This window comes from Phyllobates terribilis, unplaced genomic scaffold (genome assembly GCF_046119375.1).
Source record: "Phyllobates terribilis strain yellow unplaced genomic scaffold, ASM4611937v1 Scaffold_4__5_contigs__length_816908805, whole genome shotgun sequence".
NCBI classification, from domain to species: domain Eukaryota; kingdom Metazoa; phylum Chordata; class Amphibia; order Anura; family Dendrobatidae; genus Phyllobates; species Phyllobates terribilis.
This window is the reverse complement of record NW_027362764.1, coordinates 174,657,187-174,681,011: the sequence shown is the minus strand read 5'-3', so window position 1 is coordinate 174,681,011 and position 23,825 is coordinate 174,657,187. Positions and strand designations below refer to the sequence as shown.

Below are 23,825 nucleotides of genomic sequence, written 5' to 3'. Positions count from 1 at the left end.
CATGGATAGTCCTTGGTAAAGAGCTTGACTCTGTTAAAAAGTAATTACATTTTATATAGTTTACCATAAATACTATCTGTGTCAATTTGAAGTTTGATTATTTTATATTAAGGAAATATGGATAAATGTTTATAATGTGTTCATAAGGACCTTAAGATCAGGACATGTATAAGGTTCACTAAGGCAGGGGCTACACAGCGACTTTGTCCGTGACACAGGTTGTGTTGTCAAAGATCGCTGTATGCTGCTGTTACACTGGAGGGTAGTGCAATTGAATGGGGTCTCGGAACTAGCTGGAATTGTTGGTGACTTGCTTGTCACAGAGATAGTACTTTGGCGGTCGCAAAGTGTTTCTATTTACTTTTACTGCAATGTAGCAGCAGTGTACAGCAATCTTTGGCCGCATGCAGACTTGAGTCATGGCTAGAATTGCCATTTAGTCGTAGACCAAAAGGAAGCTCATCACAGGCAGTCCCACTACTTGTATTCCAAGAGATCAGCAGTAATCTGTGAGTCTGGCTGCAAGTGTTTAATTTCCCTGCACTGCCCCCACAGGAGAAGTCAAGTATTACTTGATGCCTGTTGAAATTAATGTGACTGTCTTTTATACTGTATCTATGTGCTGGGTCTTCTTAAGAGTGATAGATACGCTTTCTAGCTGTTTTGTCCTCCAAAAGAGACAACCCTCTTTATTAAAGGGTTTTATCATTTTATCTTTATTTTTACATATGTGATCAGTATAAAATAGTTACTTACCAGTATAATGTAATGGTAAAATATACCTAGTTGTCTTCACTGTGAGAATTCTCCAGTGTCAGGAGCTGCAGGCGTATTACCACAAGTATGGATTTGAATACTTCCAGCCACATTCCGACTATCCGGCCTCGCTCAAAACACTTTCATTGCGCAAGACCACACACTTCTAGTCTACATGTAATCGCATGTACACAAATCATATACTTGCATACATGTGCCTGCTGCTCCCGGCACCAGAGAGTCTTCACAGCACGCAGTGCACGGTGTGAGGATTCCCAAGTCTGTAGTCACATAGATTGACTGCAGACTTGTAGCCTAAGGCTGGACAACACATTTAATGGGGCATGTAATTACTGTTTTTCTTTGTCTGTTTTTTTCAATGTCTGGGTTAGCAATTCCTTTTCTCTGCTCATTATAGATCAGGAGAGTCAAGTAGGTGCTATTGTATTAACATATATGTTCTTCTCCATACAAGATAGCTACTAAATTAAGTAAGACTCATGATTGTTGTTAAAATCATGATGTCAATCACATCCGCAATACTAATGGGTGCAGGAGAGGCATGTTTTTACATGTCGGGTTTGCAAAATGACCAGACTACAGGTTTTTTTTTTTAACATGGACCATCCATCCGTCTGTGTGGAAAATTGCTTGTGTATACAGGAACATAGGTTGATATTGGTCAGTATTTGTTTACTGCACATAAGGACAGCATACTGACTGAATATATGTCCATTTTAATGAGGCCTTAAAGTATGCCTGTTGTTCCACATAACTTTTCAGAATAACCTGTCGTGTGTTTACATGGTCAATTAATTTTTGGTCCAAATCTAGAAGGCCTCTGACCATAGAAAAGGTTTCCTATAGGACAAGTCTTAGAAAAAGGACCATTTTTGGGGAGGCCTAGGTGCTATGCCCAAAAATATCAGAAGTCCAAGGGTAAAACGAGCAGGTGCACGGAAAAAGGAAATAACTTCCTTTCAAATTCCAATCAGAAAGATTCTTCCCCCTCCAAAGTGGGAGCTTGTCTCCCAGAGATAGTCATCAAAGAAGATTATCTCATAGATTTCCCCTTCCAGATTTGTTATCACAATATTATCTTCGATAGATTCTTCCCTTCTTCTAGATGAAGTTTGTGTGTTAATTCATTTGGATGCCATTTGTCTTGTGCCAGCAGAGGGACAGGGTAAAGGTACTCAAAAAATTTCTTAATAAAATAATCAAATGGTAATCAAAAACCTTAAGCCACTAAACAAATTTGTAATCTGCAGAAACAATCACATCAGCAATATAATTAATAAGGAAATATTTTCTAATGTTGACCATATACTTGACCTCAGGCTCAACAGTTTCTCCTGTTTTCTATTCAGGTAGATGGCCAGAATTTCCATTATCAATTTAGATGTTTTCAAAGTCTCATCAGCAGCCACTTGGATCTTCACCCATGTCATGGTGAAAGTGGCAGCCAAACTAAGTCAGAACTCCATAACTATAATTCCTTTATTCGATGGCATCCTTACCATTGCACGTTCCAGGGACCAGGTGCTAAAATATATTCACGCAACAATAGTATTTTTTCTAGCCTTGTGCTGGAAAATCAACTGCGAAAAGTCAGACCTCACTCCAGAGGAGGTCTTTGTAACGGGTCTGGGAGGCGGAACCTCTGAGCTACTATACAAGGGGGCGGTCCTTGTAAGGGAGCGGGTGGCAACCAGGGTAGACGGGCAGGCAGTCACAGCAGGTGACTGGGACAGTCTCTGAATGAACGGACAGGAGGTCACGGCAAGTGACCGGGGCAGTCTCTGGATGAACGGGCAGGAGGTCACGGCAAGTGACCGGGGCAGTCTCTGGATGAACGGGCAGGAGGTCACGGCAAGTAACCGGGGCAGTCTCTGGATGAACGGGCAGGAGGTCACGGCAAGTGACCGGGGCAGTCTCTGGGTAAAGGATTGGTACGACCTGTGGCGGCAGATGATAGACGTGAGCTCCCAGGTGAGCAGGCGAGAGTCTCTGGATAATCGGGTGGTCACAGCGTGTGACGGCGGAGCCTCCAGGAAGACCAACAGACAGGTAGCAGATGAGCGCTCCCAGGTGAGCGGGCAAGAGTCTCTGGAATAGCAGGTGGTCACAGCACGTGACGGCGGAGCCTCCAGGTAGGCAAGCAGGCAGGTAGCGGAGGAGCGCTCCCAGGTGAGCGGGCAGGAGTCTCTGGAATAGCAGGTGGTCACAGCACGTGACGGCGGAGCCTCCAGGTAGGCAAGCAGGCAGGTAGCGGAGGAGTGCTCCCAGGTGAGCGGGCAGGAGTCTCTGGAATAGCAGGTGGTCACAGCACGTGACGGCGGAGCCTCCAGGAAGGCTAGCAGGCAGGTAGCAGATGTGCGCTCCCAGGTGAGCGGCCAAGCTGGTCCATAGACAGACTGACAGGAGTAGGAAGGCAGACCGTCGGACCTCAGGCTAACAAGCAGGTAGCAGGAATATCAGGCAGGAAACAGACAGCAAACTGGCAGGACTCTGGCAGGAATCAGGCAGGTAACTGGCAACGGGACCTGAGGGCTGAAGCAGAGTAGTGAACAGTGCAACAACATTGCTCGGGCACCTCCATTTTTGAGGAGGTGCCTTATATATGGTGAAGTCCTCCGGCCATTGGCCGGGGACTCCTTAGGACGGCGCGCGCGGCCTCTTTAAGAGGGAGGGAGCGCGCGCGCCCTAAGCACAGTGGCCGGGAAGGAGCGCGCGCTGCCAGCAGAGCGGGAGGAGGACGCCGGGCTCGGAGCAGAGAGGTGAGGGGAACAGCGTCCCTGCCTAGCAGAGGGCAGGGACGCCGACGCTACAGTGCCCCCCCTTTTTTAGGCCAGACAGAAATTTAGCAAGGATGAGAGGGGCATGGATGTTCTCCCGGGGCTCCCACGTTCTCTCTTCCGGACCAAACCCCTTCCAATCTACTAGAAAAAAGGTCTTCCCTCTTACCCTTTTGGTGGCCAGAATGTTCTCTACCTCAAATTCGTTTTCAGCGGAAACCGGAGCAGGAGGCGTGCCTGTAGACTTGGAAAAAGAGTTAAGTACCACAGGTTTGAGGAGAGATACATGGAAGGAGTTAGGGATCCGCAAGTTGGCCGGGAGTTTCAATTTATAGGCCACCGGGTTGATCTGACTGATGACCTCCAGAGGACCGATGAACCGAGGCCCTAACTTATAGGAAGGAATCTTGAGCCGGACATACTTGGACGAGAGCCAGACCTTATCCCCTGGACGGAATTGAGGAGGATCCAGACGTTTTTTGTCAGCATGTCTTTTCATATGCTCGGATGACAGAAGGAGTGCGGACCGGGTACTCTCCCATATGGAGGAAAATTTGTTAACAAGAGATTCCGCAGCCGGATTGTCCACCGAGGTGGAGACGGGAAACGGGATCCGAGGATGCTGACCGAAGACTACAAAAAACGGGGATTTGGAGGAAGATTCGCTCTCGTGATTGTTGTACGAGAATTCGGCCCATGGCAGGAGATCCACCCAGTCAGAATGGTGGGCATTAACAAAGTGCCGGAGGTAACTGGTCAGGATCTGATTGATCCGCTCCACTTGACCATTGGACTGTGGGTGGTAAGCGGAGGAGAAGTCCAGGGTGACGTCTAGCAATTTACAAGTGGCTCTCCAGAAACGAGAAGTGAACTGTACCCCACGATCCGACACGATGTGACGGGGCAGGCCATGAAGACGGAACATGTGGCGGATAAAGTCTTTAGCCAGCTCGGGTGCAGACGGGAGGCCTGGCAGGGGAATGAAGTGAGCCATCTTGGAAAAGCGGTCAGCGACCACCCAAATGACCGTACAACCGGCAGAGACGGGAAGATCAGTTATGAAGTCCATCGCTATATGCTGCCAGGGGGCAGCAGGTACTGGCAGAGGAAGGAGGCGACCGGCTGGCAGGTGTTCCGGAACTTTGTTGCGGGCGCAGGACACACAGGCAGAAACAAAGTCTATTACATCCTTGTGCAGGTTAGGCCACCAGTAGTGCCGGGTAATAAGCTGGAGGGTCTTTTTCTGACCGGCGTGGCTAGCTAGTTTAGATGAATGACCCCAGTGTAGGATTTTCTCCCGATCAGGTACCGATACGAACGTCTTACCGGGAGGGGGACGATTTAGACTCACGGGAGCCACCTGCATTACTCTGGCGGGATCGATGATATGTTTAGGTTCTTCCTCGAGATCAGATACCAGAAAGGATCGGGACAAGGCGTCCGCTTTGATGTTCTTGTCAGCCGGGCGAAAATGTAGAACAAAATCAAAGCGAGCAAAAAACAAGGACCACCGGGCTTGGCGCGGATTAAGTCTCTGGGCATGCTGGAGATAAGCCAAGTTCTTGTGGTCAGTGTAAATTATTACCGGATGAAGAGCCCCCTCGAGTAGGTAACGCCACTCCTCCAATGCCAGCTTGATGGCCAATAACTCTCGGTCTCCTATGGAATAATTACGCTCAGAAGAGGAGAAGAGTTTGGAGAAGAAGCCGCAAGTTACCATCCTCCCGGAAGAAGATTTTTGAGTAAGTACAGCTCCGGCTCCAGAGGAGGAGGTGTCAACCTCCAGAAAGAACTGCTTGTTGCCGTCCGGACGATGCAGCACCGGGGCGGAAGAGAAGGCCTGTTTTAAGGAAAGAAAGGCCTCCTCTGCTTCGGGCGGCCACTCTTTGGGATTAGTACCCTTACGGGTGAGCGCGGAAATTGGGGCAGTCCAGGAAGAGAAGTGTGGTATGAAGAGGCGGTAGTAGTAGGCGAAGCCCAGGAACCGCTGAATGGCCTTCAACCCCTCCGGTCGGGGCCATTTCTCGATGGCAGACAGTTTCTCTGGATCCATTCGTAGGCCGGTCTGAGAAATAATGTAGCCCAAAAACGGAAGCGAGGTCTGCTCAAAGAGGCACTTCTCATATTTAGCGAAGAGGTGGTTCTGCCTGAGCCTGAGCAGGACCTGACGAACGTCCCTCCGGTGAGTCTGGAGATCCGGAGAGAAGACCAAGATGTCGTCCAGGTACACCACAACGCAGGAGTAGAGAAGGTCCCGGAAGATGTCATTGACCAACTCTTGAAAGACGGCAGGAGCGTTACAGAGACCAAAGGGCATTACCAGATATTCATAGTGGCCGTCCCGGGTGTTGAATGCAGTCTTCCATTCATCCCCTTGACGGATACGGACCAGGTTGTACGCCCCACGGAGGTCCAGTTTGGTGAAGACTCTAGCCCCCCTCTGGCGATCAAATAATTCTGGAATGAGCGGAAGGGGGTACTTATTCTTCACCGTGATCTGGTTAAGGCCTCTATAGTCTATACAGGGACGGAGAGAGCCGTCCTTCTTTTTTACGAAGAAGAAGCCTGCTCCCGCCGGGGAGGTAGATTTCCGGATGAATCCCCTGGCCAAATTCTCCTCAATATATTCGGACATCGACCGGGTCTCAGCAGCGGACAATGGGTAAATACGCCCACGGGGAGGAGTAGTACCGGGTAACAGGTCGATAGGACAGTCGTATGGTCTATGAGGGGGTAATGTCTCTGCCTCCTTTTTATTAAAGACATCAGCAAATGACCAATAGGGAATCGGAAGTCCAGGTAGATTAGTTGGGGTAGGAGAAGGACGGACGGGATGAACAGGAACCAAACAAGTCTTATGACAGTCCTGTCCCCAGCGAAGGACTTCTCCGGTCTGCCAGTCAAGCACGGGTGCATGTCTCTGGAGCCAAGGTAGACCTAGTAAGAGGGCGTGAGAGAGTCCAGGCAGAACATGAAAAGAGATACTCTCAGAATGCAGCATTCCCACCTGCAGAGTTATGGATTCGGTGATGAGTTGGATGGGACGTGGTAAGAGGCCCCCATCCACAGCCGCGACAGATAATGGTACAGCCAGAGGTTTGGTGGGAATGCGGTATTTTTCTACCAGGGACTGTGAGATAAGATTCCCGGCCGCTCCAGAGTCAAGTTGGGCTAGTTCGAAATAACGATTCTCCCCGCAGATAATAGAGACTGACAGTAGCAGAGATGGAGAGGATTTATTCTTGTCTAGGTTGACCTCTCTGAGCGAACCTAGACACAGGCGTTTCCCGACCTCTCCGGACAGGTACGGATCCGGTGCTCCTTACTGCCACAGTAGAAGCAGCTCCCTTCGGCACGGCGTAAGTCCTGACGGGTTTTGACCATCTTGGTCTGGTCGACCTGCATAGGCTCAGGAGAGTGTACCTGGGGAGAAACGGAGGGAGTGACAGGTCTCTGAAAAGTAGGAGCTAGACGTGGAAACCTCCTCTCACGGGTGACCTCTTTGGCACGCTCCTGGAACCGTAGGTCAATCCAGGTGGCAAGAGTTATTAGGTCATCGAGAGTGGTAGGAATGTCTCGACTGGCAAGTTCATCTTTAATACGGCCGGACAGACCCTCCCAGAAGACAGACACCAGAGCGTCGTTATCCCAAGCCAGCTCCGAGGCAAGGGTACGGAACCGTATGGCATATTGGCCCACGGTGAGATTTCCCTGGTGGAGGCGTAGCAGAGATGATGCGGATGAGGTCTTCCGTCCGGGTTCGTCGAAGACTTTCCGGAAAGCCGTGAGAAAGGCAGGCAAGTCGGACACCAGGGGGTCTCCTCTCTCCCATAGAGGATTTAGCCAGGCCAGGGCCTCCCCGGTGAGATGGGACATGATGAAGGCAATTTTGGCCCGGTCGGAGTTAAACTGGTGGGACAGGAGTTCAAAGTGCAGGGTGCACTGATTTATGAAGCCCCGAGCCTGAGCGGAGTCGCCTCCGAAGCGAGGAGGTGCAGAAAGCCGGGGTCCGGGGTAGGATACCATGGTATTGGTGGGCAGCGGAGCTGCCGGGTTGCGAGTCATAGCACTTGCGGTGGTTGCTGGTGGAGCAGTCAGAGTGTCCAGGCGAGAATTGACATTCCGCAGGTGACCCAGGATGGACTCCTGTTGGGACCTCTGACGGGACAGTTCATGACAGAGGTCCGAGAGCGAGGGAGCTTGGGTGCCACCGGGTTCCATGGCCCGAGCAAACTGTAACGGGTCTGGGAGGCGGAACCTCTGAGCTACTATACAAGGGAGCGGTCCTTGTAAGGGAGCGGGTGGCGACCAGGGTAGACGGGCAGGCAGTCACAGCAAGTGACTGGGACAGTCTCTGAATGAACGGACAGGAGGTCACGGCAAGTGACCGGGGCAGTCTCTGGATGAACGGGCAGGAGGTCACGGCAAGTGACCGGGGCAGTCTCTGGATGAACGGGCAGGAGGTCACGGCAAGTGACCGGGGCAGTCTCTGGATGAACGGGCAGGAGGTCACGGCAAGTGACCGGGGCAGTCTCTGGGTAAAGGATTGGTACGACCTGTGGCGGCAGATGATATACGTGAGCTCCCAGGTGAGCAGGCGAGAGTCTCTGGATAATCGGGTGGTCACAGCGTGTGACGGCGGAGCCTCCAGGAAGACCAACAGACAGGTAGCAGATGAGCGCTCCCAGGTGAGCGGGCAAGAGTCTCTGGAATAGCAGGTGGTCACAGCACGTGACGGCGGAGCCTCCAGGTAGGCAAGCAGGCAGGTAGCGGAGGAGCGCTCCCAGGTGAGCGGGCAGGAGTCTCTGGAATAGCAGGTGGTCACAGCACGTGACGGCGGAGCCTCCAGGTAGGCAAGCAGGCAGGTAGCGGAGGAGCGCTCCCAGGTGAGCGGGCAGGAGTCTCTGGAATAGCAGGTGGTCACAGCACGTGACGGCGGAGCCTCCAGGAAGGCTAGCAGGCAGGTAGCAGATGTGCGCTCCCAGGTGAGCGGCCAAGCTGGTCCATAGACAGACTGACAGGAGTAGGAAGGCAGACCGTCGGACCTCAGGCTAACAAGCAGGTAGCAGGAATATCAGGCAGGAAACAGACAGCAAACTGGCAGGACTCTGGCAGGAATCAGGCAGGTAACTGGCAACGGGACCTGAGGGCTGAAGCAGAGTAGTGAACAGTGCAACAACATTGCTTGGGCACCTCCATTTTGGAGGAGGTGCCTTATATATGGTGAAGTACTCCTTAGGACGGCGTGCGCGGCCCCTTTAAGAGGGAGGGAGCGCGCGCGCGCCCTAAGCACAGTGGCCGGGAAGGAGCGCGCGCTGCCAGCAGAGCGGGAGGAGGACGCCGGGCTCGGAGCAGAGAGGTGAGGGGAACAGCGTCCCTGCCTAGCAGAGGGCAGGGACGCCGACGCTACAGTCTTCTTGGGTTTTCTATTACAAACCTCTTTTCTTCTAAAACCCAAGGTCTTTTCGATGCAAAATCAAATACATTTTTTTTATTTTTTGTCGCTTGTCCTCAGTTTGGAATATGTTGTCAATTCTGGGCCACATGACATCCTGCATTTCTGCCATAGTATGGACCCAATTTCATACAAGACTTTTTCAAAAATGCATTCTTTCCAACTGAAACAGAAGTCTGTCCTGCTGCAAGGAAAGAAGGATTTTCATACCAGCCGAAGTCAAGTCCTATCTAAGATCATGGCTCTTGACCTGAAATTTATTCAGAGAGGGTACCTTGGCTTCCGGCTCAGGTCTATCCCATCAGTACCGACCTCAGGCAGGAGGGGCTGAACAGTACATTCCATACAGATAACTCTGCAGAGAAAATGGTACGATTATGTGTCTTTTCGTTCCTTAAACTACAAGAAAATTCTACAAATTTGGAATACCTCTTCAACTATTGAAAAATGTTTCCTTTCCAAATGGAAGTGATTGATAGTTCCCATAGAAAGAATGATTTTCATGCCAGCCGAGATCAAGTCCTCTCCAAGATGGTGGCTCTTGACTCAAAATTTGCACAGAAGGGTTCCTTGGCTTCTGGATCAGCTTCATCCCATCACTAGCGACTCGAGCTAGTGGGACTGAGGAGCGCATTCTGTGCAGATAAATCTATAGGGAAGATGGTCCCATCATGTGAGTCTTCAATCCTTAAGCTACCAGGAACGTCTAAAAATTTGGAAGGTCTTTCAGAAGTCCCAGAACTTGAACCCAAGCCATCATATTCTAATTTATATAGACAATAAACCAATACACCTGCAGTGGCTTTCTTTTGGCACCAGGGTAGAAAAATCACCATCTGCTTCATTTTGTTGCAAACTGAGTTTTTTGTTGCCCAGAAATTAGGCACTCTCTCTCTTTCTGCCGTTCATCTTGGACTTTTTGAGTGATCAAAGTTTTGATATGGGCAAATGGTCACTCTAGCATCGGCGTCTCTGCCTCCTGCCGGGCAGAGATGCCGTTCCCCTCACCGCCGCAGTCCCAGTCCGGCGTCTTCCTGCTCCCCTCCTGCTGCTGCGGTGGCACCCACTGCGCGCAGCTTCCCGGGCACTGTGCTTAGGGCGCGTGCTCCCTCTCTCTTAAAGGGGCCGCGCGCGCCGTCCTAAAGAGTCCCCGGCCAATGGCTGGGGGACTTCCCCTATATAAGGCACCTCCTCCAAAATGGAGGTGCCTGTGCAAGGTTGTTGTTTTGCATGGTAACACTTTCCTCAGTCCTCAGGTCCCGCGGCCTGTCAGCCTTGCCTGCCAGTCTGTCTTACAGTCCTGCCCGCCAGTCTGTTTACCTGCCGTGCTCGCCAGTCTATCTACCCTGGAGCACCTGTCAGTTACCTGCCGTGCCCGCCAGCCTGCCTACCCGGAGCACCTGCCAGTTACCTGCTGTGCCCGCCAGCTTGCCTACCTGGAGCACCTGTCTGGCTATCAGCCGTACCTGCCTGCTTATCTACCCGGATCACCCTCAAGCCTTCCTGCCGTGCTCATCCGCTGTACCGGTCAGCTCCTGTCATCTGACCCATGGGAGTCACCTGCTCTCACACAAGGTCGGTCCCAGAGTGGCACCTGGTTCACCTGCCCGGTCCCTCCCTGGTTCACGGAGTCGACTAAGCCGCCGTGTGACCTGGGTTGGTCCGAGTAGGCACTTAGTTACGCCCCTCTGGTCCCTTCTTGCACCGAAGCACAGAGGTTCCACCACCCGGACCCATAACAGTCACTAGCCCCAAAGATCTTTCATTAGTATCCAGGTACAGTCTCCCTCAAATAGACCTCTTTGCAACAAGTTCAGTGTTTTTCAGTAGAAGGGCCACTACTTCAAAAATGTATCTTAAAGGCAATCTGTCAGTAGGATTAACCTTCCTAGGCCGTCTATATGGGAATCTAGGTAATAGAAAATGTAATAAAATGATAACTTTATTTCTTATTCCAGAGAAACCAATGTTTTTCTTAATATGAAAATTAACTGTTCGGTTCTATGGATGGGACACAGATTTCCATGAGAATCCGCCTCCAGAACTTATTGTAAATGAATGGGGGCATTACCAGAGTGAGACATGTAGATCAGGAGAGCAGACTGTCAATCATTACATGTAAAAATGTACATACTTATATGAAGCACTACAGACTTGATGTTTTAACTTTGGCGGATATGGCAATCGTTAGGAAGGTACTGAATGCTGTAAAGTTACTTTAAATGCCACCAGGGACCAAGCAGTATGGGAGACTAGGTGGACCCTTGAGTGACAGGTCTCTCCCTATACACAGACGCAGGTTGAGACCTGTCAATGACTGGCAGCAGGCGAGGAAAAGCTGATAGAGGCCCGCCAGTCTAACCAGCCTCCAGTGTGGCTCAGTCCCCGTATGCTTTTCTCTGAAATGCTGCAGCATTTCAGAGTCAAACATATATGGCTAAAATCATGCAGCCAGCGTCTGATACATGATGTCCGCAGATCAGGCAGCACGTATCAGCTGACATGTTCCCTTTAAAGTTCAGATACAGTAAGCAGTATATTTCAATTGGCTGTTGATAAAATAACTAGAAAACGTACTGTTCTGTGATATCAAGAGCATAGTGTGTGGCTGATGACTCATTTTTCATTCCCTCTAATAAGAGAAATTAAATGCCCAACAATGTTATTGAAATGGGAACAAATGTTGCTTGATAAAGATTTGGAATTGTATGGATGTAGGTGGAAAGTAAATAATATCCTTTAATGATCAGAGCAAACTCGTGCATTTTAGAAGATAACAACCAGAATAACAAGTTACAGATGTTTCACAATTGACCACCGTCACCAATATAAAAAAACAGTATCTGCCATATGTAGGAAAAGAATGTAATATTTTGCTGGTAACTTTTTGCTTAGCTGCAGCCTAATTATCTTTATTTGATTTCATTAAAGAAATTCTCCACTACTTGGACAACTCTTTGTCACATCCCACACTTTGCCCCGATAAAATAAAGAAGCTTATACTCACCTCCCGTGCCAGTTCCGACACTCGCGTTCCTGGGGCTCTTGTGTGGTTGTTGTGACATGTGAGTCTGGCGCCCAATCAGCGCTGGCGTCACTGTCTCACATGAAGAAGAAGTCAGAGATCAGCAGCAGCCCTGATTTCCTCTTCATGTTCAATTCGACAGAAGGCGGGAACAGTGACGCCAGCGCTGACTCGCACCGGGCTCACGTGTCATAACAACCGCACGAGAACCACGGGGACCGTGAATGTGACACCACTGGAACAGTGCCGACACAGGAGGTGAATATAAGCTTTTTTATTTTATCGGCCCCAAGCATTTAGATCAAGAAGGGGTTGTCCTAGTAGTGAACAACTCTTTTAATATACATATCCAGTGGGGAGCTATGTAACCAATTCTGTCCCCCTGCGATCCAAACTGAGCACTTTCCAGCTGTGCTCCAGTTTTTAATTACATGCTGATGGAGTATGGCCACTGAGGTCATATGCCGTTATATTTGCATCACTACTCAACAATCACAGCCGTTATGTCGGTAGTGTAGAACAATGGCGGCCCTTATGTCAGTAGTGCAGAACAATGGCAGACGTTATGTCGGTAGTTCAGAACAATGGCAGCCGTTATGTTGGTAGTGTCGAACAATGGCAGCCGTTATGTTGGTAGTGCAGAACAATGGCAGCCCTTATGTCGGCAGTGCAGAACAATGGCAGCCCTTATGTCGGCAGTGCAGAACAATGGCAGCCCTTATGTCGTTAGTGCTGAACAATGGCAGCCTTTATGTCAGTAGTGCAGAACAATGGCAGCCCTTATGTCGGTAGTGCAGAACAGTGGTAGCCCTTATGTCGGTAGTGCAGAACAATGACAGCCCTTATGTCGTTAGTGCCGAACAATGGCAGCCTTTATGTCGTTAGTGCCGAACAATGGCAGCCCTTATGTCGTTAGTGCAGAACAATGGCAGCTCTTATGTCGTTAGTGCAGAACAATGGCAACCGTTATGTCGGTAGTGCAGAACAATGGCAGCCGTTATGTCGGTAGTGCAGAACAATGGTAGCCGTTATGTCGGTAGTGCAGAACAATGGTAGCCGTTATGTCGGTAGTGCAGAACAATGGCAGCCGTTATGTTGGTAGTGCAGAACAATGGCAACCGTTATGTCGGTAGTGCAGAACAATGGCAACCGTTATGTCTGTAGTGCAGAACAATGGCAACCGTTATGTCTGTAGTGCAGAACAATGGCAACCGTTATGTCTGTAGTGCAGAACAATGGCAACTGTTATGTCTGTAGTGCAGAACAATGGCAGCCGTTATGTCGGTGGTGCAGAACAATGGCAACCGTTATGTCGGTAGTGCAGAACAATGGCAGCCGTTATGTCGGTGGTGCAGAACAATGGCAACCGTTATGTCGGTGGTGCAGAACAATGGCAGCTGTTTTTTTAAATATTTTACTCAGTTTGATCACCCACTTAATATATTGTGACTTTACTATTCACCTCTATCAAAGAATTTCAAGCCCAGCTAATCCAAAAATAACTGATTTTTTATGTTTTTGATATCAATTGTATTAGCAGGATTGGTCCTTCTTTGTAGGTATTTACTAGTTGATTGACAGACATTAGGGAAGCAAAATGCTTTCACATTCTGGCATACATACTATGTGCCAAATGTATTATTTGCTTTGCATAGTTCGTTAAAAGTGTTGAAAATAAATTTATCACATTTATTAATAGCAGACACCATTTTTTTGGCAACAGATACTTTACAACAATAAGTCAGCCAAGAGGTGGCATAAGAAACAGACAAGTGGCTAACAAATATAGCAAGATTTACCAAAATCACGCAACATGCACTAGTGTAATACATTTGGTGCAGTTTTGGCCTGTCATTCCTAGTTTTATGTAGTCTACATTTTTAATTATATCCGTACGGTGATGTTCTTCCTCTGGGGAAAGCTGTGTTTTCATATTTTAAAAGGGTTGTCTTTTTCTTCAATTTAAGTTTTCCCATGTTCTGACTTCAGGAGCCCTATAATCCTTAGCCTCCTGCCTGATTGTTAAGGGAAGTACATGCCTGATAATTGACATTTCTGATCAGCTGTATGATAAAAGAAGCACTCCTCCCATCAAAGTTTTTATATTCATAATATATTGCAGTCATCATATTATACAGCACTGTGTACTTACAATTGCTCATTTTGTTTTTCTACCCAGCTAATTCTTCCCTTTTCCATTAGATCTATGACATCACATGATTAAAAACTGACTAGCTGAATCCTTCTAAGCTCTATGTAGAAACAGGAGATAAATTTTCTCTGCATGGATGATCATCAGAACTACAATTCTACATTACTGCAAAGTGGGGGAGGGATGAAACAGCTGGGTCAGGAGATGAAGAGCTGTGGAGCTGGGCTGACAGGGACTTTGCAGTGATGTAGAATTGTAGTTCTAATGATGACTCATGCAGGGAAAAGAGACTTCCTGTTTCTACATAGAGCTTAGAAGGATTCAGCTAGTCAGTTTTTAATCATGTGATGTCATAAACCTAATGGAAAAGAGAAGAATTAGCTGGGTAGAAAGGCAAAATGAGCAATTGTAAGTACACAGTGCTATATAATATTATGACTGCAATATATTATGAGGATAAAATCTTTGATGGGAGGAGTGCTTCGTTAAGCTGCTGGTCTGAAATGTGAATTCTCTGATGCTGCATAAAGAGGCAGCTTTGAACCCCTCAGTATCGGAGGAGTGCAGGGGAACTGAAGCTGGCTGGCATCAACAATCTGGCAGCGCATGGAATCTCTAAAAGACCTTGCATGCACTGCACTCACTTCCTAGGAGACCGACCACCAGTGTTGGAGTGCAGTAGCAGCCGGTAACTTAGGAAATGGGCAACGATCAGTATTGTTCTTCATAACGGAGAGTATTATTCATAAGAGGTAAATTGCAAAGTTGCTTGTTTTTACAATAATGGCATGGTTGTCACTGGGCTATTGCATTTAATTATTATTATTTTTTTAATCAAAACATCTTATCCTTTAAGAAAAGTATACCATGTCTTCAATTATTCGCTTATTTCAAAATTACCTTGTTTGTGTCTGCTAATTGCTAACAAGCGTCAGCTCGTCAGGTCACCGCGTATTGTCCTCGAGCCGATGATGTGTCATTCATGGCGTTTGATTCACACAACAACGGAGAAGAATCCAAGTGAAATTCTTTTGTTCAAACTCTGTAAATGGTTTGGGACAATTAATTTCCAATCGTTTCCCAGTAGAGCAGATTTACTTGTATATTAATGAGGCACAGGTGTTAGGCCCCTTGTGTGTCTAAGCCTGGGAGGCATATTTAGGTTGTTTATCTAGTCAGCCATAGGTACTGCAAGGTGCTCAAGCTTGCCTTCCCTAACAGTTTATACAGTCAGGCTTTTTTATTTTTTCATTTTTTATGCTTTTTTATTTAAATATGCCTGCACCTGTTAAAAATTTAAAACTGTTCATGTAGAAATAAGTGTAAGCCGTTCCGGTGGTAATAGCGCTACCGGTTAAGTAATGCAGTCCTCTATTATGTTTAACAGCCCGGTCTATCATTAAGGCTAGACAAAAAAAAAATAAAAAGTCAATTTAAAACCAAATATTTTATCGAGGAGCTAATAGTTATTAGCTCCGGTTCCTCTCAGATAATTTCTGCCAGCACTTTTCTCTCCTGCCTGTGTACGGAAATCTGGTCGTGCCGGTATTAATATTCATTTTTCTTGTTTATTCACTGAACTGCAGTCCCAACATTTTAGAGAAAATGGAATGGCCTCCATAGGCATTATGAATTTCAGTATCTGGCATAATTATAGCGATCTACATATTCATTAAATCCCGAGAAGAAATGTGTCCAAAAAAGACATCCATGCGTTTTTAAACTATGCGTGAAATAAAATCATTGTTAAAGAAAAAATATTTCAAAATTGAAGAAAAAAAAAGTATTACAAATGCTACTTGTATTCTGGCAAGTTGCGAAGAAGAAGCGCTCCGATGATATGTTTCTTAAATATAATACATCTGTGTTATTTACCTCCGTAGCAAAGAATGGGAAGAACTTTTTGTAAACAGCAATTATTTGGCAGCGATCCGTCTGAAAGGGATTAATGGGCAGCTGAGAAGCAGCAGGTTCCGGAGTGTTTGCTGGAAGGTAAGGAGAAAATATTTATTTATAGTTTGCGGTTGCAATGTATCAACATTTTACCTGATGCGCTTGAAGATTACTGATGCAGTCATAGGATTTTCCAGGCGACTAAATCTACTGTCTCTGAATCCTTTATTATTTTGTGCCGGATTTTTATTTTTTTCAAGATGGGGGGGGGAATGTCGAAATTATACAGAGCTGCTTTTTGTAATGATTTTAGAGGAAAAGAAGGATAAACATTGTAGTCCTTTTAATGTTTATTCAGTGGAGACACAACTGGTTACATTTTCTGCTCTCCTTGTCTATCCCTGTTGTATTGTGGTGGGAGGTTCATCCATTGTTTATACAAGGGCATACCACAAACCATCTAAGCCATGCCACTTTCCGTCATACTTAATAACACTTTGCATATCCTGTTATCCTGTATCCCAGACATGCTGACGAGGGGCAATTTCTGACTTTTCATTATGCTCATCCTCTTAAATAAACACTGCTGATAACATACAATTACCGCTGCGGAGCAGGACGGATCGCTTTCCACACAACTCAGGGACTACTTTATTCAATCTTTTTAAGGTTGGATTAGCGTGGTAGCTTTTTTATTCTTAGCAGTGTTTCTAGTTGAAAGAAAATGTTTAATTTTTTTTCAGACTGAAAAGTTTCTTTTCGCTTGGTCACTGATGATGGAAGTTTTCTCTATGCCACTACACAACTCAAGCATAGGCCAAGTCTAATCTCTTGTGAAATCCCCTACTTATAGGGATTGGATGGGATATTACTAGTCAAGGAGACTTCAAAAGGGATTTAAAGAGCATCTTTTCTTAAGGCCACCATATACTTTTTTTTTTTTTTACTTTAAATATTTGTATTGGGTTTTAACAACATTGATATGAAAACAGAACATTCCAATTACCGTATTTTTCGGACCATAAGATGCACCTAGGTTTTAGAAGAGGAAAATAGAAAAAATAAATTTAAGCAAAAAATGTGGTCATAATGCCCTGTTAAGGGGGAAAGGGTCTGCTGCTGACACTGTTATAGGGGTAATGTCCCCCAATTCTGTTAATATCCCTCATCCTGTTATACGTGGCCCTCATCTCCATCCTGATATGCATGGCACCCCAATCACCCATCCTGGTATGCATGGCACCCCAATCCCTCATCCTGGTATGCATAGCACCCCAATCCCCCATCCTGGTATGCATGGCACCTACTGATCCTCATCCTGGTATGCAAAGCACCCCTCATCCTGGTATGCATGGCACCCCTCATCCTGGTATGCATGGCACCCCTCATCCTGGTATGCATGGCACCCCTCATCCTGGTATACATGGCACCCCTCATTTTGGTATGCATAGCACCCCTCATCCCTCTTCCTGGTATGCATGACACTCCTCATGCCTGTATGTATAGCATGCTTCATCCCTCATCTTGGTATGTATGGCACCCTTCATCCCTCTTCCTGGTATGCATGGCACCCCTTATTCCTCATCCTGGTATGCATGGCCCCCCTCACCCCTCTTCCTGGTATGTATGGCACCCTTCATCCCTCATCCTGGTATCTATGGCACCCCTCATCCTGGTATGCATGGCCCCCTCATCCCTCTTCCTGGTATGCTTGGCACCCTCTGATCCCCATCATGCTGCACTCAAAAAAAAAAGCCAAAACAATTTTACTCACCTCCTCTCTGCTCCAACACTGCATCCTGCTCTGCTGCCGACACTGATCTCACTGTGTGAGCCTCACATGGCGTCACTGCCATGCGCCCTCACACTGTGAGATGCTGTGCCGGAATAGTCACTGCTCCCCACGCCGGGACTGTGTGCTTGGGGATCAGTGACCATTCACTCTCCTTAATAGCGCGCACACTGTAGCCGCAGCGTGGGGAGCAGTGAATATTAATTTTCTTAAGCAGCGGGCACAATGTAGGCTGCAGAAGGCGGCTGCTGCCTCTTGTGCCCCGCTGCCGCTCCCCCCCACCTCCTACCACCCACAGCGATAATATACATATACACTTAACAAAAAAATAAAGGGAACACTCAAATAACACATCCTAGATCTGAATGAATGAAATATTCTCAATGAATACTTTGTTCTGTACAAAGTTGAATGTGCAGACAACAAAATCAAACAAAAATCATCAATGGAAATCAAATTTATTAACCAATGGAGGCCTGGATTTGGAGTCACCCCCAAAATTAAAGTGGAAAAACACACTACAGGCTGATCCAACTTTGATGTAATGTCCTTAAAACAAGTCAAAATGAGGCTCAGTATTGTGTGTGTCCTCCATGTGCCTGTATGACCTCCCTACAACGCCTGGGCATGCTCCTGATGAGGTTGCAGATGGTCTCCTGTGGGATCTCCTCCAGGATGGCACATCAATGCCAGCTGTGGCAAGAAGGTTTGGTGTGTCTGTCAGTGTAGTGTCCAGAGGCTGGAGGTGCTACCAGGAGACAGGCGAGTACACCAGGAGACTTGGAGGGGGCCGTAGGAGGGCAACAACCCAGCAGCAGGACCGCTACCTCCGCCTTTGTGCAAGGAGGAACAGGAGGAGCACTGCCAATGCCCTACAAAATCACCTCCAGCAGGCCACAAATGTGCATGTGTCTGCACAAACGGTTAGAAACCGACTCCATGAGGGTGGTATGAGGGCCCGACGTCCACAGATGGGGGTTGTGCTCACAGCCCAACACTGTGCAGGACGCTTGGCATTTGCCGCAGAACACCAGGATTGGCAAAGTCACCACTGGCGCCCTGTGCTCTTCACAGATGAAAGCAGGTTCACACTGAGCATATGTGACAGAGTCTGGAGACGCCGTTGAGAGCGATCTCCATCCTGCAACATCCTTAAGCATGACCGGTTTGGCAGTGGGTCAGTAATGGTGTGGGGTGGCATTTCTTTGGAGGGCCGCACAGCCCTCCATGTGCTCGCCAGAGGTAGCCTGACTGCCATTAGGTACCGAGATGAGATCCTCAGACCCCTTGTGAGACCATATGCTGGTGCAGTTGGCCCTGGGTTCCTCCTAATGCAGGACAATGCCAGACCTCATGTTGCTGGAGTGTGTCAGCAGTTCCTGCAAGATGAAGGCATTGAAGCTATGGACTGGCCCGCCCGTTCCCCAGATCTAAATCCGATTGAGCACATCTGGGACATCATGTCTCGCTCCATCCACCAACGTCACGTTGCTCCACAGACTGTCCAGGAGATGGCGGATACTTAAGTCCTGGTCTGGGAGGAGATCCCACAGGAGACCATCCGCAACCTCATCAGGAGCATGCCCAGGCGTTGTAGGGAGGTCATACAGGCACGTGGAGGCCACACGCAGTACTGAGCCTCATTTTGACTTGTTTTAAGGACATTGCATCAAAGTTGGATCAGCCTGTAGTTTGTTTTTCCACTTTAATTTTGGGGGTGACTCCAAATCCAGGCCTCCATTGGTTAATAAATTTGATTTCCATTGATGATTTATGTGTGATTTTGTTGTCAGCGCATTCAACTTTGTACAGAACAAAGTATTCAATGAGAATATTTCATTCATTCAGATCTAGGATGTGTTATTTGAGTGTTCCCTTTATTTTTTTGAGCAGTGTATATTCGGACTATAAGATGCACCCCCCACTTTCCTCCAAAATTTTGGAGGAAAAAAGTGCATCTTAAGCTCTTACATGAACCAAATAATTATGTGGGTCCTAGAGGAATGTAAAGAAGAAATGAATCCAGCAGTTCAGAGGAGACCACATCTACCACAACATTCTATTTTAAGTATTATTTTCTGACAATCAGATTGCCAGGTCATTCCCCTCGCTGAATAATATCCATTGGCGATGAAAAGTTTTGAAGCGATTGTTATCATGTGCAATCATGTCTTCCATTTTCATAATATTGTTAACCTCTTCCCATTTTTAACCCATTGTGACAGAGTCACTGGTGTTATATGTGAGGGGAGATATGTTTCACTATGGCTACTAGCCTTAGTGAACTGAACCTACAACTTTTCTCCAGCATGTTATATGTTGGGAGGTTAAATCACTATTGTCAAGGGGGTGTTTTTTTGTGAATGACATTATTCATCAGCATTTTGGATCCAGTTTTCATCAGTGTTTGGTTAGTGCGTCTGATTTTACCATTATGCATTCTTATCGCCACAAAGCTTCTCCTACACATGGCGATAAGAACACATGTTAAAAAAGCAATGAAAAAAACACAAGTGATGTAGTTTAGCTAATTAGTGCAGAAAGTTTGCAGAAAATCTGCAACTTCAAAAACTGACCAATTTACCTTTACTCCAGGCTATTAGAGAAGATTGTGCTAAATCATCTAAACATTTCTATACTTGGTTTGGGAGATGTGAAATTTTCAAAATTAACATCCTCCCTCGCATTTTATATCCTCTCCAAACTCTCCCTATTAAAATCCATAGATCCTTTTTAAATCCATTGATTCTCTGCAGATAGACTTTATTTGGGCAAACAAACCATCCAGATTAAAGCGGATCCTTCTTTGTAGACCTAAAATTAGGGGAGGGTTGGCAATCCAGATTTAAGGGTGTTTTAGCTGTCTACCCATATGTCAAGAGTAGTAGATTGGTGTAGACAAACCTCCTTAAAGCCATGGGTGCAAATAGAGCAGTTTCTCTGAGCTCTCTTTATTAGTCTTGCCTTGGCTATCCAACATTAACTTCCCCTCATCGAATGCTAATTAAAAACAGCATTAGATTCACACAACCATGTGAGTGTTACCATGCTTCCATTTGTTTTTCTTCTGTTTTTTAAGGGTGTTTTCACATTGCGTTCTGGCACATAACCGGTAGCCCTATCAGGGCTTACGACTGAATCCCCCGGGTTCAGTCGTAAAAAACGTGATTCAGACATATGTGCCGAAGGGGCCATAGACTGTAATAGTGCCGACAGAGTGAATGTGCTCTCTGACTTGCATATTTTTGGACGTGTCCGCCTACTGAAATCGGACACTCGGACCTAGTAGACTGCCTCTGGGTGTCCACCTCCATTAAGCGTATACTCCCGAAAATGATGCACGGCAGAGCGCATGTTCGATCTGTGGCCCCGTTGGTGCATGCGTCGGAATCCTGTTTTGCAGGGGGTTTTCACATAAGCCCTGACGGGGTTACCAAGCAGGTCCCGTAACGCAATGTGAAAGCACCCTCACTGATGAGGTGTGCTTGCTTCCAAGCCAATGAAAAACCCTTAGAAGGTCACATATTTTTATTTATGTTTGTCACGAAACATCAGAGTCTTCTTGATTAAACTGATTCAAAATCGAAGCAGATCGGAAGCCTTCCAATTTGCACCCTTGTCATATTGGCACATACAGTGTACTGCTGCACTCTTCGGTTTGCAGTCACAGCAGCTTGCACCTGTTCACTCTTGCTTCATTCCTTTAGGAGGTGCTGGTCAGGTTTTGTTGCTTTGTAGTGTCTTCAGTCTATTTTTCTGTACACTGTATGGTCCTGTTCAGTAGTCTTTCAGCCTGTTTTTATCCTCTTCCATCTACTTTAACACTGCTAAATGGGTGTGTTTTTACATCATTGATCCATATTTCCCAAGTGTCCCGGATCCAGCGACACAGTCCCAACTTAGGGGAGGTGACTTCAAATGTATTTTTGCCTTGCCTCACCATTATATTCAAGACACAGATAAGTTGAATATAATGGTGAGGCAAGGCACTGACAGGTCCTTGCTTCACCATTTTGTCAAGGTAGGCCCTGAAGATCCTGCAAGGCCCTTTAAGAATGTCACATGAATTGAAGGTACGTACAGAAACATGCTGAGTGACCCAGAAGCAACAAGCAGAAATGTGAAGCATAAGTGTGAATTGTATGTGTGTGCGTGACTGTGTATGGTGGCATCATACTGTGTGAGCGAAGCTTTTATGGCATTATACTGTGGAGACATTCTGTGTGGTGGGCTGTGGGGGCAATTATACCATGTGGCGGAGCTGTGGATTGCATTATGCTGTGTGGGGGACTTTGGAGATATCATACTGAGTGGAGTGGACAGTGGAGCTATCAAACTATATGTGTGGGAATGTTGGGGCATTATTCTGCATGAGGGCATAATATTTTGTGAGGGACTTTGGAAGCATCATATAGGAGCATGGGGGGGGGGACTGTCTGGGCATCGTCCTATGTGTGTGAGGAATGTGGGGACATTATACTGTGTGTGGGAGGCATCACACTGTGTGTGGTGAAATGTACTGTAGTGGGCATTATAATTACATTCACTGTTTGGGGGACATTATACTGTGTCTGGTGGAAAAAAGCTATGAGGCATCTTCATACTGTATTGGGTGAACTTTCTGTGATAACATCATACTATGTGTCGGGACTGAGAGGGTATCATTCTGTGTGTGGGAGAATGTTCTTTGGGTGAGTACTATGAGGGCATCATACTGTATAGGGCAGTGGGGTCACCATCATTTGTCTGGTGGAATGTACTGTGGCAGCATCATACTAGGTGTGTGGATGTCAGGGTATCATACTGTGTATGGGTATGTATTGTGGGGGCATCATACTGTGTGTGTGAGCAATACACTCTGGGGGCATAATACTATTTGGGGTTATCAGGGAATCTTTCTGTGTGTGATAGAATGAACTGTGGGGGCCATCATAATGTGTGTGGGAAATGTACTGGGGGCATACCTTAAGGGAATCATACTGTGTGTGTGGAATCCACAGAAAAGCAAAAAATCCAGCACGAAATCCAGGTAATGTGAAAAATGTTAAAACACACAATAATTAGAAACTCAGCACACAAGTTTCTAATTATTGCCTTTTGTGTGTCTATTTGACTTTGATTTCTTTGGATATGGGTCGCACTATAGCACCCCGTCACACTAAGCGAGATCGCTAGCGAGATCGCTGCTGAGTCACAAGTTTTGTGACACAACAGAGACCTCAGCAGCGTTCTCGTTACGTTTGACACTTAGCAGCGACCAGGCCCCTGCTGTGAGATCGCTGGTCATGTCGAAATGGCCTGGACATTTCTTTGATCGTTGAGGTCCCGCTGGGTAGCATGCATCGGTGTGTTTGACACCTTACCAACTACCTTGTTGACGACTCAGACACAGAAACACATAGGCGGGCATTATTATACAGATTGTTATGGGTCGCCGCATCGTTGCTGCGTCGTTGGGAAGATCTGACTGTTTGACATCTCACCAGCGACCACATAGCGACGCAGCAACGATCCCTGTCAGGTCGTATCGGTGTCGGGATCGCTGTAGCGTCGCTTTGTGTGACGGGGCCCTTAGACTAAGAACATCTGAGTTCAAAACATGTTATTGTGACTCCTAAGTCCCATTGTCTTGTTTTAACTTTTTCACAATAAATGGAGTTTTAACTTTTTTCACATTACCTGGATTTCGTGCTGGATTTTTCGCTTTTCTGTGTGTGGAATGTATTGTGGGGGCATCATAATGTGTAAGGAAGAATTTACTGTGGGGGGCATCATACTAAGTCAGGGAAAGGACTCTAGGGGCATCATACCATGTGTGCGGGAATGTACAGTGGGGGCATCATACTATGTAGTGGAATTGTACTGTGGGAGGCATTATATTGTGTATGAGGGAAAGTAGTGTTAGAGGACATTATACTTAGTGTGGGAAAATCATACTCTATGTGGGGTCATCA

General features: G+C 46.9%; 1 protein-coding gene across 6 annotated transcripts in view; it reads left to right on the top strand.

Annotated features, from left to right (window-relative positions):
• TBC1D5 (TBC1 domain family member 5) overlaps positions 1-23,825 on the top strand; it is a 741,959-nt gene that overhangs the window by 363,119 nt on the left and 355,015 nt on the right. For all 6 annotated transcript variants that reach the window (XM_073677953.1, XM_073677948.1, XM_073677951.1 and 3 more), the window contains one exon: positions 16,070-16,178. In XM_073677953.1, the coding sequence (XP_073534054.1) occupies positions 16,070-16,178 (109 nt within the window). The remainder of the gene's footprint in view (positions 1-16,069; positions 16,179-23,825) is intronic.